The 16,027-nt window shown below is 40.7% G+C and overlaps 1 protein-coding gene across 5 annotated transcripts in view; it reads left to right on the forward strand.

The window, feature by feature from the left end:
* The window catches only part of PCDH15 (protocadherin related 15), a 669,788-nt gene that overhangs the window by 574,966 nt on the left and 78,795 nt on the right, over positions 1–16,027 (forward strand). For all 5 annotated transcript variants that reach the window (XM_052677550.1, XM_052677554.1, XM_052677555.1 and 2 more), the window contains 2 exons: positions 8,890–9,030; positions 11,107–11,219. In XM_052677550.1, the coding sequence (XP_052533510.1) occupies positions 8,890–9,030; positions 11,107–11,219 (254 nt within the window). The remainder of the gene's footprint in view (positions 1–8,889; positions 9,031–11,106; positions 11,220–16,027) is intronic.

The following is a 16,027-nucleotide window of genomic DNA, read 5'->3' on the forward strand; positions in this document are numbered from 1 at the left end:
TGAATTGTTTACCTATTCTGATATGGTCTCAGTTCTTTAAGTCTGAGCTTTGAAGAGTAAGATAAATGTTTTATTCAATGTGATGAATGTTTAACTGATGGGTGTATGTAATTTTTCCTAGTTCCATGGAATCTGCACTTTCTCATGCAAAGTTATTTCTCATTTAGAAACCAAAGCAAAACTCCTAATAGCTCAGTAAGCTGCCAGCCTAGAATTTTTAGAAGTATGTTTTGCCCCTTTTCCTTCTGGACTCTCCATTTCTAACATCTCTATCACTATCACATGGACAGAAAAATGTAGGAATTGATCATAAGTCTGCCTGCAGTGGATAATAATGGCCATCTCCAGTTAGTATGAAAGCAGGAGAATAGAAAACCAGGCTAAAGCACTTACATCTCCCAAATTCCTTTCCTGTGATTTCCTCATGTATTTATATATATCTTTTTTATATGGGCTTGAATATTTTGTATTAGAAAAATGTGGGGGTTGCTTCTATTTCCGTCAAGAAATGGATGCGCACAGGAGGCAGAAATCAAAATCACTGAATGCTGGATCTCACTTATTACCTTTATAGCAGTCAACAACGATGTTACAGTAATGGTCTTCAAAAATCAACTCTTGCATTTCTTTGATTTGTATCACAGCTTCAAAATAAAACTGCCCCTAGGCTTTAAATGAATGTGCTATCCGTAAAAGCCAGATATGGAGGAAAAAAGCTTCTAAAATTGTTTTAGAAAGCTGATATTTTATTTCAAACTAATGGTCAAAGGCTTTTATTTTTTTTAATATAAGAGAAGGAAGAAACGTGAAACCATGGATGGTTTTGTTTCTTTTCTGGCTCAGCTAAACCTGTTTAAATGATTTGTGTTACTGCAAAAGTGTATTTACTGGAGCTTGTTTTCACAGTAAATGATGTCACAAAGTATTTGGTATGAATTCACCAGAAATTGTTTTTTTTCTGAAAAATAAAAGAAACCAAGAAAACCACAATGCTTTTCTCTGTTCAGCAAGAGTAGCTTTCTCTAAATTTGCCGTAATTGAAAGAATATTCCTACTTGTACTCAGTATTGGAGAGAGTACTTGTTTTTTTTTCCTACCTGCTAGAAATTTCTGTGCACAGTACTAATACATCTATCCTATCAGTTCAGGAAAATAAATGGATGCTTATTAAGTAAGTAATTTTGGTTTTAAAGTATTCAATTTGAAAGTCACAAACTTGAGTTTTCATGTTGTCATTTTACAAGTAATGTGGACAATTCCCCTGTCAACGTTATAGAATCATAGAACTACAGAATAATTAAAGTTGAAAAAGGCCTCTAAGATCACCCAGTCCAAACATCCACCTACCAACAATATTGCCCAGTAATCCATGTCCCTCAGTACAACTCCTACATGTTTCTTGAACACCTCCAGGGACAGAGGAGCTCTACAGAGACTCACTGTCTTCAGCAAATCCCAACTTCACAGTGTGAAGTTAATCAATGTGGATGGCATGAGAATTCAAACTGAAATGCTCAACACCTGCATGAAATTCCTCTACAGGAAAAGCAGATGTGTGTTTTCAAACAGCAGAAGAGCAGGCTTGGAGGAACGCAATATTGAAAGATGTCAAGCTCTCCAAATCTCTCCATAGCAAAGGGGACTGCAGCAGTGACAGGCATGGAAGTGGTAGAAAAATGTTTCAGGCCACTGAAGTTGATCTGGATGAAGCATCATCTGCAGCATAGTGTTCCGTATTCGTTGTGGGAAGTATTCATTCAGTGATATTCCTGAGAATAGATAATGTTCTGTTTGTGCCTTTGACCTCTAAAGGTAAGCCACAAATATAAGTGCAGGTGTTCACTAAAGATGTGGCAGAGCTGCAGGTTGTAAAGCAGGTGAAAGATGGGAGGCTGGAAGAGACTCGTGGTATGGAGTGCTCTGGTTTACTGTAGCAGTGCATTTCCTAAGTGGTGGTTTAGAAACTTACAGCATGGAGATGTAGGAGCATGCTGAGCAACTAAATGCATTTGCAGAAAGGCACAAGAGGTAAGGATCAGTTTTTACTGTTAAATGAAGTACCATTTCGTTAATTGCTTGGGTTTATAAATTGAAGGTGATCCTTTTTATTTTTTTTCTTTTCTTAAGTTTTTCTCATTGAGCTACCACTCAGTAAGTTTTTTGCCTCAGCATATCGTGTACTTGTACATGTGAGTGAAAGAATGACTGGGTAGGGGTCAAGTTATGGGATTTTATTCACTGAAGAATGGTAAGCCATCAACGTAATGGAAGTGTTGGTAATAGGATTCATTTGGTCCTAAAAAACATGGATTTCTAATTATTACTAATGATTACTCTGTGCTATTTTCAGATGCTCCCAAGTAGGTTCTTCATTATGTTTTCATTTTAACCTGCGGATTTCAGAGGAATCTAAGAAATCTTGGCCTGGAGGTGGGAGATCTCTCTGGTGGTTACTCCTGTGTCAATTAAAACACAGAAACCAGTTCTTTCCATGGGCCAAAACAGGATTTGAAGCAAGTGTCAGTTTCACTTTCAATCATTTTCTCCTTTCCTGTCCTTTTCCAGTTATTAATTTATTTTTTTAAGTACTCAGTACATCCTCTAATTGCTCACACTTTTTTCCCACAGCTTGCATCTTATTCTAGGCACACTTAGAGGTAAAGGGTAATAAAATGCTTAGCATAGAGGAGTAAAAAATGGCAAAGGGAATTACCATAAAGGAGCAGGCCCACCTGTAACATACATGGCTGCTGAGGGTATGACTGAGTACATCTTCAATTCTAAATAATGGGTAAACCTTATTAGAATACAAATCTGTTTTCCACTGTTGAACTGCTTTCTTTGTTTCCTGGATGAACTCTGTTAGCTCTGTTTGAATTTAATTTCCAAACCTACTCCCTTTTTGAAAACACTGATCTGAGCAAAGGATGAAGGTGAAAGTGAGGAACAGTGCCAGCAGGTATCCTGTGAGGTACATTTCTTTGCACGGATTTGTTTTGTTGGAAAACATTGAAATGTTATATCTCTATTGGAGATGCCAAAGAAATGCTTCTAGCAACTAAGGTAGTTGTACCAGTGTCTGTAGAAGAATACTTATCTGTAAGAACAGGGAGTAAAAATAAAAACATCTTGAGAATACCAATGAGAATAAGCCAACAGCTACAAATATAGCCCAGGATAAAAGAGGAGTCTAAGGCTGCAAGGTAATAAAGAAAAATCTGTCAAGAGAGACAGAATGAAGTGAATACTTTTTCAGGTGGAAACAAGATATTTGCTTTATGGCATGTTAGTGTGGACTGGGGGATGTTAATAGGTGTGGATGCCCAAGCACTGGTCTTTCTGAGGCAGTTCCTAACACCTTAGCTGCAACTGTATGGAATCAAATTTAGGGTTTTGGTGCTGATGTCTGTATGTGCTGTTTTGCTTTAGATAATACAAGAGCTTCAGTGTCTTCCAGAGGTATTTTTCAGTCCTTATAATGAGAGATAAGTGCAGACCATGAAGCTTGGATGAGCTCAGTGTTAGGCTTTCTCACCAACGCTCCTGAGTTTTATCAGTACATTCCTTAGGATCACTGGCTAGCAGACATCTATTCCTTGTACAAGTAGATGTGGAATGGTAAAATCAGATGCACAGCAGAGCACTAGTTTGCATTTAAACTTCAGTGCTTAAACTTGGTTGACTGGGAAGGCTTTGGTGATGGGAAAGGTCTTTAAGCTTGACTTATTTCCAGTTCTGTACCAGTTTATAAGTGAGATAATTGCACTTGGAGGGCTTTGAATGATGAAAGTTACTTTTTGGCTTGGTGAAGGCACTACCTGTGTTATGTTCAGTAGGCTGTACGGTTGGCCTTACAGATACCTGAGTTACTCAAGGACACCTGGTAATACTCCTGGGGAGAAAAATAATTTTTCTTTGTTGTGATTAGTTTATGCTTTATTGAAGTGGTGTAGCGATGAAAGGCACCAGATGATTCTAATCATTTTCTCAAAGTGCTTAACCTTCCAAATATTAGGAAACAAGAGCAGCTTGAGCTTGTGGAGAAATGCTTGGTGTAATAATCAGAAGGTGAATATTCCCAGGACTGATACATCACAAGGTGCCTCTTTCATATGGGCTACCACTGTGAAAGCTAGAATACTTCAGTCTCATGCATTTCCTCTGTATGTTCTGATTTTGTTGATTTGAATTGTCAATAGAAGCAGATGCAGAAGCTTAATTTTAATGACCAGCCAGCTTCCAGAGCTCAGGATCATCCCACTTAATGGTTTATCCAGTCTGGTAGCACCTTGCAAAGTTCGCATTCAATTGATCCCCTTTGTCAGATTGAGAGTAATTGTCCTTATTGTTTTACAGGCATTCACTGAAAGTACAGTGCTAACAGATATTTAATAAGAGGTTTCACAGATAATTAACTAGAAGTAAAAGCATTCTTGAACAGTCTGGGGCTTGATCTTTTAAAAATTATTACTGTTGAATTTCACAGAGTCTGCTGGAGTTCAGTATGAGGGAAAGACGCTGAAAATTCAGTGAGCTCTTGAAGTAATTTTATCTCATGGTTTTAAAAACTTACATTCTTTTTGTGTTCAGCTTGTCATTAATTCAGAATTTCCAGATTTCATCCAGACTTGCAGACTTTTTCATTGGGTTATGTACTACAGAGTAAATTAGCTGAAAATTGAGAATGTATGTAAAATTCTAGTAATAACTGGTAGATGAGAGGGTAAACAGACACAAGTGCATGCACAGTTCACAATTTTCAGCTGGTTTGAGACCCACCAACATGGGTCACTTTTCTCCTCAAGTACCTGGTTTTGTGCCTCGGTTACCCAGCTTTGGATATTGGGAGTAATGATTCCTTGCTTCCTTTAGAATTGCTTCCAGAAACACGCATGAAAACATACAGAAGATGTTACTGATGTTACACTGCTCACAGTTTTTCATGACTTCCCCACATTCTAATTTTTGTTTAGCCTCTCCATGCCCTGTGGGAGTTATCTGAATAGTGCTCACATGTATTCTGGGCGACCTCTTTTTTCAGGGCCTCCGTGTGCATCCTCATGAGCTAATACAAATGTTGGGGATGTTTTCGTGCCATAGCCATCAGCTGTGTCCCAGCTGAGTGTAGTTTCCCCAGAGCAAATGGAACCTTAAGAAATTATGCAGTAGTAAAAAGAAGAATTGAAGCTGGATGATCTTTAGAGCTGAGTTTCATATTATTCCTGAACTCCTTGGAAAATTTCTCTTCAAAAGAATGAAGATGGTTCCTGCCAACTAAAATCCTGTCTTCATGCTTTATTGGTATTATTTGTTTGGGAACATAACCTTTTGTTTTAATTTTGCTGTAGACGTAGGAATGCATCTGAATTACTTCATAACAGAAGCAAAAGAAGATTAATACTTGAGATAACTGAAACTTGCTTCTGAATAGATTTCCCTGGAAAATTTCTCTGGAGATTTTTCTAATTATGTTGATGCCAAAATGCAGTAAATAAAAAATAAATTCCCATTTTGTTATTTTCAGAAATGACAGGGGAGAGGTGTACTTGACAGTCATATCAGGAACAATAACTTGATGAGATTTTTCTTTATTTAAAAACAAATTGCCCAGCGTGTGCATGTTTAATGATGATGATAGCTTCTAGTCCTGCAAGCAAATGTGAGCACCAGTACTCTGTAGCCAACCAGCATGGATTGCAGCAGGTGATTTCCTCTTATAATGATATTGAAGAGAAATTACAGGGAGAATGTTGTATAATTACCTCTGTTACAGAGTGATCTCTGAAATTTCTTGTGTTTTCAGAGATTTTCATGTGTCTAGTGTGCATGGTCCTGTAAAATACTTCTACCTACTAGCATAGTCTGTCGCTTATTACTTCACTGAACATCAAAGCATTTCTGTAAGACCCAGTTCTGGGTTACTGAAGGTACTGTTTTGCCAGTGGCACTGCAGTGCTGAGCTTGTTGCTGAGTCCTTCCTGGGCCAGGCTGGATGTCCATGGAGGGCACAGGGTCCATGGCCCTTGTCACTGCTGCAGTTAAATCATCCAGAGGAGTGGCTAGGCTCTACAGAAGCTCCACCGAAGCTTATCCTCTTGCTACCTGTCCTTATAAAAAGTCCCTCCCTGCTTTCCTGTAGGTCCCCTTCAGATATTGGAAGGTCACTACAAGTTCTTGGAGCTGAAGAGCCCCAGCTCTCACAGCCTGTCATTGTAGGGGAGGTCCTCCAGCCTTCGGTCCTCCTCTGGACCTTCTCCACATTTTTCTTGTGCTGGGAGCTCCAGAACTGGACACAAATACCTATCCCAAATTTATTCACATGTATTTCAGTTCAGAGTGAACTGAACTGTATCTGTATCTGTATCAAGAAAATGTTGGTCTCATTTACTGAACTTGAAACACTTTATGAAATACTTATGCTCCAGTTTACAGAACTTTCCTAGCATGAGCTAGACATGTGTATTTAAATACGTTGTCAGGAACAGCAAAGCTCTTTTGTAGCACAGTGTTGAATGCAGATAGAAAATACCAATTTTCTCTTAATGAAGCTTTTGGTTTGGGATATTTTGTCTGTTGGAGTACAGCATGATGTCTGACATCTGTTTAGAAGCTGCAGTGATACCAACAGCAGGACTTGCCTTTGTAAGTGCTTCTCTTAATCTACTGAATATCCAGGTAGCAACAATTTAGCTGCACTGCCAAACAGTTCTACAGAAATCAATGTGCAAAAGGAAAGAAAGAAGTAAGTATACATATAATAGACACAAAAGATGCTTTCTGCACCTTGTTTGGCATTTTCTTTCCTTCTGTATAGCACACAGAATCACCACAGAATGGCTTGCATTGGAAGGGATTCCAGGGATCATCAAGCTCCAACCCCCCGGCCGCATGCAGGGTTGCCAACCTCCATATCTAATACTAGACTAGGCTGCCCAGGGGCCCCATTAGTGGTTCCCAGTGATTTAGGAAGCTGCCACTTAGCCACCTTTTGGCCTTTGAAAGCAGGCGAATTACTAGTGAGCAATAACAGTATTAGTGAAGGGTCACTTGCTGAGAATGGCAGTAACCTGCTGAAGTTCATCCTCTCCAAGACATTCTTTGAAACCAGTGGAAGGATACATCCCACACCAAAAGAGGTTGGTGATACCTCCCAGAGACCTCCCTTCTCTAACTCTTGTGTGGACCAGTATCCATCTGACACTGGAGAAACTCCACCAGATGCATCCACAAAAGCAGCTGTTGCAGCAAAGCCTGGAGTGCTGGGAGCCAGCTGCCTGCGAGCTATGCTGACAGGCATGGTCATTCCACATGCTCTGAAGGTCCCTGGAAAGGTGACTGCTGGAACGAGTGCACTGCAATGCAAAGAATACATTAAGAAACTTCATTCTGAAGAATAGATGTTATTTATTTTAGGCACTCTGTGGTGAAACAGTTAAGTGAATAACCTCCTATTAAACAACACTGAGGTACTGGTCTGAAAGATCCATCCTTCTGGCTGCCCCTCTTCTGATTCTCTTCTTAATTTTGGTGTTTTTGTGTGTGCAGACAGTTTGTGACACATGCACAGATGCATACGCTGTCTCTGCTTGTTCTTGCCATTAAAATGGGACTGAACCGTTTGTTACAAGGCTACCGAAATCCATCTGCAAACCTGCTTTTTTTTTTATTATCAGCGTTAGCACAGATGTGTTTTCCAAGGTTGTGCTTAGAACCAGCCATGGTGTCTAATGGCTGAGAGGAAAAACCCCTCTTTTGCAGGACAAAGCCACAGGTGTCCTGTCAGATCACAGGGGCGTTTATTCACGACCATCTTAAATTGTCCACGTGGACCAGCAGAGTGTTCAGATGATGGTTCCAGAACCAGTCTAGTGCTCTCCTGATCAGCCACAGATGATGCACACGTTGGAATTTGTTGGAACGTCATCTGAGTGATTTAGTTGCTGGAGATGAAGATTTTGAAACTTTAGTTCTTCAACATCCAGTTTTGGAGAAAAGTGAAACCTCTGGATGTTGCTGTACATGGAACAGTCCTTCCAGGACACATGGTGGCTTTGCCCAAGGAACATGGTGCTCTTCTCATCTTGTCTCCTCTAAAAAAGTGTGTGGGTACTACACGGACAGACTATCCTGTGTTAGAACTGTAGTCTGACTTTTCAGAAATGCACTGCTCACATCTTCCCATTGTCAGCTTTCAGGACACAGTAAGAAAGCAGTTGAATTTTTGATTCAAACTTATTATTTAGACATTTCCTGAACTGGAAAGGAGATTTTATAATTTGGATGTTGAAGTGCTGTTGAAAGATATGCTAACCAACATTAAGCCATGGCTGTCATCTGTAATTTTAAAAGCAATAATAATAAGGAAACAGACCGAATACAGACTCTGTCTGTATTTACGTATATTCACTGACCTTACAAGTTCTTCACCTCACTTCTATATGAAATCTTGAGAAACCTGGGCCTCTCGTATGTCACAATATCACATAAGATATTTGGGGGGGGAAGTCCTCGTGAACAAACCTGATTCTTAGGCAGGCAAGCTGCAAATTGTGACATCGCAATGGGCGTGGTGACAGCACAATTGGCCTTTGTGACGTCACTATGGGGCATTGTGATGTCATTATGGGTATTGTGACGTCACAATGGGGCTCTGTGACATCATAATGGTTATTGTGACGTCACAATGGGGCTCTGTGGCGTCACAATGGCTCTATGACATCATAATAAAGCTCTGTGACATTACAAAAGGGCTCAGTTACATCATAATGGGCTCTGTGACATCACAATTGTGGTGATCTGTTGACCAGTGTTGCATTTTAAATTTTGAGTAACTTAAAGAAGAATGCAAAAATAAAAGGATATTTACGTTGTTTTGTTTCTGCGTTCCAGGGCACACCAGCAAGCCTAGTCCGGTACAAAGTAGATGTTGTCCAGTTTCCTTACAGTGCCAGCATTTTTGATGTGGAGGAAAGCTCAGGACGTGTAGTAACTCGGGTAAACCTAAATGAAGAGCCAAGTACAGTGTTCAAGGTATGTGCTCATATAGCTGTGTACTGTCAATGGAAATGTTCCTTGCACTTAGTAGTATTCCTCTCACTTTTGTCTTTCTCTCTCTAGCTTTATATTCCATAGAAATAAATGAAGTTCTTATTTGTTTCTTCAGTTTCTCAGTTTCCTTCTGGTACACATTTCCTGGCCTTTTTTATTTCAGAAAGGTCTTGGATAGATGCGTTTGTTGGTGTTTGCTGAGGAAAAGAAGTAGGGAAGCAACTGAAGGAAACCTCAGTTTTTGAAAGTTACATTGCTGATGTTTCATTTTCAACAGGGCTGTCAGCACAACAGTTTTGTGGAAGATTTGTAAGAATGGCAGTATATCTTGTAAAGGAAGTTAATGCAAGATTGGGTGGTTTGGGACTTCTGTTCTCAAGTACTATAATGTAAAAACACTGGCTATAAGGAGATGTAGACTACTGTTGTCCTGTTACTGTTCCTGAGGAGTCTCAAGTGTAGTTAGTCCAGAGTTATTTATTATTTCAATCAAAATCTCTGGGACAGAGCTCCTTTCTTAAATCCATAAATGAAGGAGTTAGCTGAAAATAAAAATTGAAGTGTTTCAGTAAGCAAAACAATGTCATTTATAATACGGTCAGGGTTTATATGTGATTTTCCTACATGGGAACTGCTAACCTTCTGTTTCTTCATTAAGGTATGTTTAGTTTCTTCTTGCTACTCACTTATTTCTTTTTGAATTGAGAATGAAAGGGAAATTTATGTGTATACTTTTCTGTTACAAGGTAATAAAATTGTCTACCATTTTCTACTTCTTAATAAACTCCAAGAAATCCAAGCTGTGGGGTTTTCCTGAGTTGGTGATTGCATTTAGAGCATTGGCTTTTGTGGCTGCACTGAATCTTCAGTGAAATTGTCCCAGCAGCTTTTAACATGCTCATACTAACAGCAACTACAGTACTTTGCAGTTCATTGATATGTTGACTGAAAGAGCATGTGCTATTGCTCTAGGCTGTCTTTTCACTGACCTATTTTAGAACAGCAGACTTCATAGAATCATAGAATCCTCAGAGTTGGAAGGGACCTTTAAAGGCCATGGTCCAACTCCCTACAATGAAAAGGGACACCCTACAGCACCATCAGGTTGTTCAAAGCCCTGTCCAGCCTGACCCTGGTTGTCTCCAGATATGGGGCACCCACGACCCCTCTGTGCAGCCTGTGCCACTTCAGTGCTGATCTGCTAATTTGCTAGAGCAAAGGACTGATCTGCTCCATCCAGTGATCTCCTGAAATGAGGACAAATTTAGGGAGAGAGAAAAGTAGAAGACTGTCTGTTGATCCATCTCCAGTGGGCTGGTCTCTCATCCTGGTGCTCACCTTTGTTTGAAAGCTGAAAGCAGGTGAATTTGTCCTGGCAGAGCAGCACCAGTAAATATTTAGTAACAATTACTTATGCCAAAAATTTACAAAGGGCTTGCCTTGCTTAAGATCTTGTGTTGTCTGTTCTAGCATTCTGAGAATGTCTCCTAAGAGTTTTTTCATTGTCATCTTGGGGGAGATAATGTTTTTTTTGGTTGTTGTTTTGATATCAAACTTTAGTTCTAAATATTAATGCTTGTTAGCAGAACAGAATTCTTACCCAACAGTTCTGGTTTTTATTTTATGGGGGGCTACAGATGTTTTTTCAGTAGTAAGTATTCCAGAGCTTGAATGCTGAACTGAGCTATAAGTAGGAAAGTTATAATGGGTTCTAGTGTTTTGAGTCAGGACTGTCTCTGATAAGACATGAAGGGAATCCATGAAAAACATGAATTGTGTAATTAATGGAAGCTTTCCTAGATTTGGAGGTGTATTTGTAGAAGGCTGTGGAATTGAAATTCCGTTTCTCTGCATTTCCATATATTTTCTAGCATGTGGTTCAACCTGTGGATGGCTGTCACCTTTTTCCTCTGTGTTTAACTCTCATGAAGTGTTTGTTTTGTAGTGAAGAAAATCTCTGACTTGTTATACCCTGAAAATACAAAAAGTGCTGTTGCAAGTCAAGATAAAAAATGCTGTTGCCTATACTAAGATGGTGATTTTCTGCACTGTTTATAGCTAGTGGTCATTGCGTATGATGATGGAGATCCTGTGAAGTTCAACACCACTACTGTAGAAATTGCTGTACTTCAACCTTCAGTAATCCCACGGTTCACACAGGAGGAATACAGGTAATGCATTTATTCATTCACATTACAGCTGTCATGGTTTAAACTGAAAAAAGTTCCTGTTTGAATGCCAGTCTGATAGATTGGTTGCAGCATGGAAGCACCTCCCCTGCATTCACTTCAACTTCTGTTCCTTTCCTTGTTCCGTTTGACTCACAGGAGGAAATAAGCCACAAAAATAAGGTTTGAACCAGTGTACCAGAAACCTCGTGTGCTTAGAGCTGATAATGCATTTACTGATGTTACCTCTTCTTTGGGAAATAGAATTTGATGCTGCTCTGAAGAAAGAGCTAACACTTGAGTCCACCAGAAGAAGAAATGTGTGCAATTACATGCAGGACTCTGATTCGTCAAAGTCAGGGTAGCAAAAGACTTCAGAATTGTTCTTTCTCTTAGCTGCAAGTTTTTTTGGTGGACAGCCGTTCCCTAATCTTAGCAGATAGTGCTGCAGTATTACCATCTTAATAGGTTGTCTCCAACTGAAAAGTTGTGGGCTGTGGTTGACAGTAGTGAAACGGTTTTGTTAAAATTCTCCTCTTAGCGGTTGAAAATCTCAGTCAGGTGGATAAACAAAAAGTTCCCTAGAAGCGAGATACAGCTAGGATCATCAGGGCTTCAGATTATTGTCTCCATGCAGTTTCAGTACGTGTGATCCTGTGAGCCATTTGTGTTGAATGAGAGGTCCCATTCAGTATCTTTATTGATGACCTGGATGTGGGCATTGAGTGTGCCCTCAGTTAGTTTGCAAATTACACCAAGTTGGGAGGAAGTGTTGATCTGCCTGGGGGTAGGAAAGCCCTACAGAGGGATCTGGATAGGCTGGATAGCTGGGCTGAGGCCAGTGAGATGAAGTTCAACAGGACCAAATGCCAGGTCCTGCACTTTGGCCAAAACAACCACAGGTAGTGCTGCTACGGGCTTGGGGCAGAGTGGTGGGAAGACTGTGCGTAAAAAAGGGACCTGGGGTGTTGATCAATGCTTGGCTCAACATGGGCTGGCAGTGTGCCCAGGTAACCAAGAAGGCCAATGGCATCCTGGCTCGTGTCAGACATAACGCAGCCAGCAGGATCAGGGAAGTGATTGTCCCTCTGTACTCAGCCCTGCTGAGGCTGCAGCTCAATTGCTGTGTTAGTTTGTTAAGGCTGGTTTCCGTGAAAGTGTTCAGGAAGAGTTTCTGACATTTTTGTAAGAATAAGAAATAACAAGATCAGTGTGCACAGCCTCCCTGTCTCAAGACATTATAACCTTGCTGCAGTCTGTGCTCTTGCATCAAATGTAACGCTATAATCAGTACCAGAATATTAATGGATTTTATGAATCTAATTTCAAAGCCAAATACTGTTGGCAATCAGGAAGCAGAAACAGAATGCATCAATATTTGCTTCTCCAGAACCAAATGACAAGTCATTGTCTGCTATTTTAAAGAATTTAGAGAAAAAAATCATGATATGCATTGTTTTTCCTCATGATTAGAGTATCAGAATTTTGAAGCCATACCATAAAGATAAGGAAAGACTCTCCTGACAATTCTTCTTGTAGTGTGTCACTTGCAAAGTTAAATCACATTTATAAAAGAAGGCAAGTAGGAGAAAATACCTTGATCCTACAGCCAGGAGTGTGCTAATGAAGGCATCTAATTGAAATGTTGGTTAATAACTGTGGAGAGGAGGAAGAAGTAGAAAATGTGAAGTCTTGGGGTATGTTATGATGTCCTGTTACTCAGTCTCAGACAGTAAAGAGTATGTTGATGAAAAGAGGGAGAAAAGGAAAAAAACCTTTTCATTTCAGACTTGAAAAAGTTATTCTAGCAGTGTTTACTAAGAGGACTTCATGCTGAGATCTTTCCAAGACATTCTACATCTTGGGTAAACTCCAAAAGCTAATTCACCGTGCCTCAGGAGCCAGCACAGAGGCTGGAGCAGCACAGAGGGGTCCTCTTCTACAGCACAAAGAGTTTTTGCACTTCCATTTAAAGCACCAGAGGGTCTCTGCAGGATTATGGGAAGAGAACCTAAGCTGCAGGTCTGCTATTAGAGCTGACGTTGCCTTCTGAATCAAGTGTGCATCTCCTGAGGCCACCTCAAGCTTCAATTTCATCCCAGAAGATAGGACCTTTATTTACCTACAGTAAAGGAAGTTTAAAGTAAAAAGCATTCTGTCTCCCCTAAATACTTACAGTTGACAACTCAGTAACCCCTCTTATCTTCTCCTCCTCACAAATTCATAGGATTAGGTGAATAGCCCAGTGTCACTTTCCAAAGAAATAGCCCTGCTCCATTTTTGGTAATTTTTTTGAGATGCACACTGCTGCATTAAACTCTTAGAAGTCTTTTGAGGGCAGCAAAAGCAGTTATTCATTTTCTTCAATGTCAGAAATAAAATGAAAATAATCCCCAAACTTTCTGATTCAGTTCTAAGATTCTGTGACATGGTGGAGCAGGGCTGTTTTCAATTTCTTAGGTTTTTAGGGATTTTCACTCTGCAAACTGCAGTTCCTGTTTGGTTTCCTGACAGTGATGCAAGATGAAGGTGGCAGGTTTCATAAAACCTTGGGTTTTAGTTGACATTATATATCTTTAGGGTAAACGTCAGCTCAGAGCAATGATGTTGTCGCAAAACTTCTGGATGTGGATACTAGAATTTTCTGAGAATTGAGAACTGGTGGCTTTGGAGTGGATGAGTATTGATCTTTGCTTGCATAATTACTTTAATCTAGATGATTCCAACAGTTTCTTCTAGCTTTTCTACAAACTTCACTTCTGTGGATTTAGTAAGAGGTCACAGTTGAACACTTTTACAGACTAAAGATGCCTGCAGAGTTTGCAGAATGTGTTACAAATCAGAAATAAGTACAAAACGCAGGAGAAGGAGGGACCAGATGGCGTGATCAAAAAGGCCTAGCCACATGAGGCAGACTGGGAGATGAAAGCGTGACTGTGCCTTGAGCTGTTGATCTGGCAGCTCTGTGCTGTCAGAAGCACCCCAGCACACGAGGGCCTCTGCCTGGAGTCCTGTTCATGCTACAGAAGGGTCTGACTGATACATTTCCATGCCTTAAAGTGATTTCAGCAGGAGGCAGTCAAGTTATAGTCATGCCTTTTGCGCACTGGCTTTCCCACTGCAACACTGCACAATTTATAGGAAATTAATTAGCCTTTTCCCCTCCACACACCACCTTTTCTGTTTGGATTGTAAATTATAACTGAAGACCTACAAGTGCTGCTGCACGATGTATATGGAACAGCACAGAGAAGCCAAGATCTCTGAGAACCAACATGTGCAACATGGAGCAATTTCTCTATAAGTATGTTAAAATATAGTTCCTAATAATTGAGATAGATGTCCACTGAGTCACATCAAAAAGCCATCTACTACAACCAGACAGCTCTTCTGGTGGGAAGTAGCAGGTCACACTGAAGCACCCAGCAGCCATGGTGCGCTGTGCTTTAGGACGTCCTCTCTGCACCAGCTTCTAACTTCCCATTAGTAGATCAGCAGCACATTCAACAGTTATAAAGATGACAACCCTGAGGCTTGCAGGCCATCAATAAGGGCTAGATGCTTCAGGCTTACGTGGCTGTCCTCTGAAGGTGCCAACATACTGCAAATCACAGAATCATTAAGGCTGGAAGAGACCACTCAGATCATCTAGTCCAACCAATGAACTCATCACTGCCGTGGCCACTAAATCATGACCTGCTGCTGCATCCTTAGGTGCCAGCCTGGCTGCCTCCGCAGCACATTAACTGCTACCCTTGTCTTTTCTGTGCTGCTGGCCTGGGCCTGAAGCTGCAGGGTTTCACTCTATCAGGAGCTCCTCACTCGTATCCTTCTCTGCCCTTGCCTTGGATGTTAGCTGTGACTTTGAGAGAGCTGAGAGCAGCTGTGCATGTGAAGTAAAGCAGGCAAATGTTGTTTGCTCATTCAATAAAAACACAGAGGTGGAGAGGCAGAAAAGAAGCAGCATCGAAGGACTAAAACATGCAGATGTTTATTTGTATGTGGCTATCCATCTCACAGCCTGCTTGACCTTGTGCTGCCAGGGCAGGATGCTGTGCTGCTGATGCTCTTCTCGCTGCATCTCCCTTCAGGGTTCCGACAGTCAGATTTTGCTGCTTCTCTGGAGCACTGACAGCAGTGAGGCACCATTCACTGTGTGCAGGGCACTTGGCAGCAGTGTGTGGGCAGGGCCTCAGCCCTGCAGCCTGAGCACGGGCCCGGGGCATGGGGCACAGCGAGGCAATGGAGGGTACATCAGCACACCAGGCTTCCCACATGGCTGCACAGTGCTGGCTTGCTTGCTGCGATCATCTACACAGTTTCTTACCATTTTTAATGCTGACTTGGATATTGTTCTGCTTATGCCGGAGAAATAGCCATGTCTGTAGTAATAAATCACTTCCTGGAGAAGTTCAGACGAGCTGATTTGAGCGTTCGTTTTCCATGCTATTATTTTTCTTGTCCTTATGGTTCCATCCCAAATCACATCTTGATTGAACCCTAGATCAGGTAATTGTTCCAGAAGTTTCCATTACTTCCAAACAGGTTATGGCAGCACTTTGATTTCTTAATTAACAGATCATAATTAGTAGCACCATGTAACAGTGAAGAACAGATGTGAAGTGAGCCTCAGCTGAATATAAAGATTTTTTTTTTCACAAGCCTGTTCTCTTATGAGAATATTATCATTTTTTAAAAAATAAAAGTTCAAAGGGACTTGGGAATCTTTTTTGTTTTGTTAATTAATAAATATCACATCCTGTCTGCAACTAGAAGGTCATTGCTAATAGTGACATGCTGCTGTAGCAAAA

Source organism: Tympanuchus pallidicinctus, unplaced genomic scaffold (assembly GCF_026119805.1).
Source record: "Tympanuchus pallidicinctus isolate F22 unplaced genomic scaffold, pur_lepc_1.0 scaffold16, whole genome shotgun sequence".
In the NCBI taxonomy this organism is placed as follows: domain Eukaryota; kingdom Metazoa; phylum Chordata; class Aves; order Galliformes; family Phasianidae; genus Tympanuchus; species Tympanuchus pallidicinctus.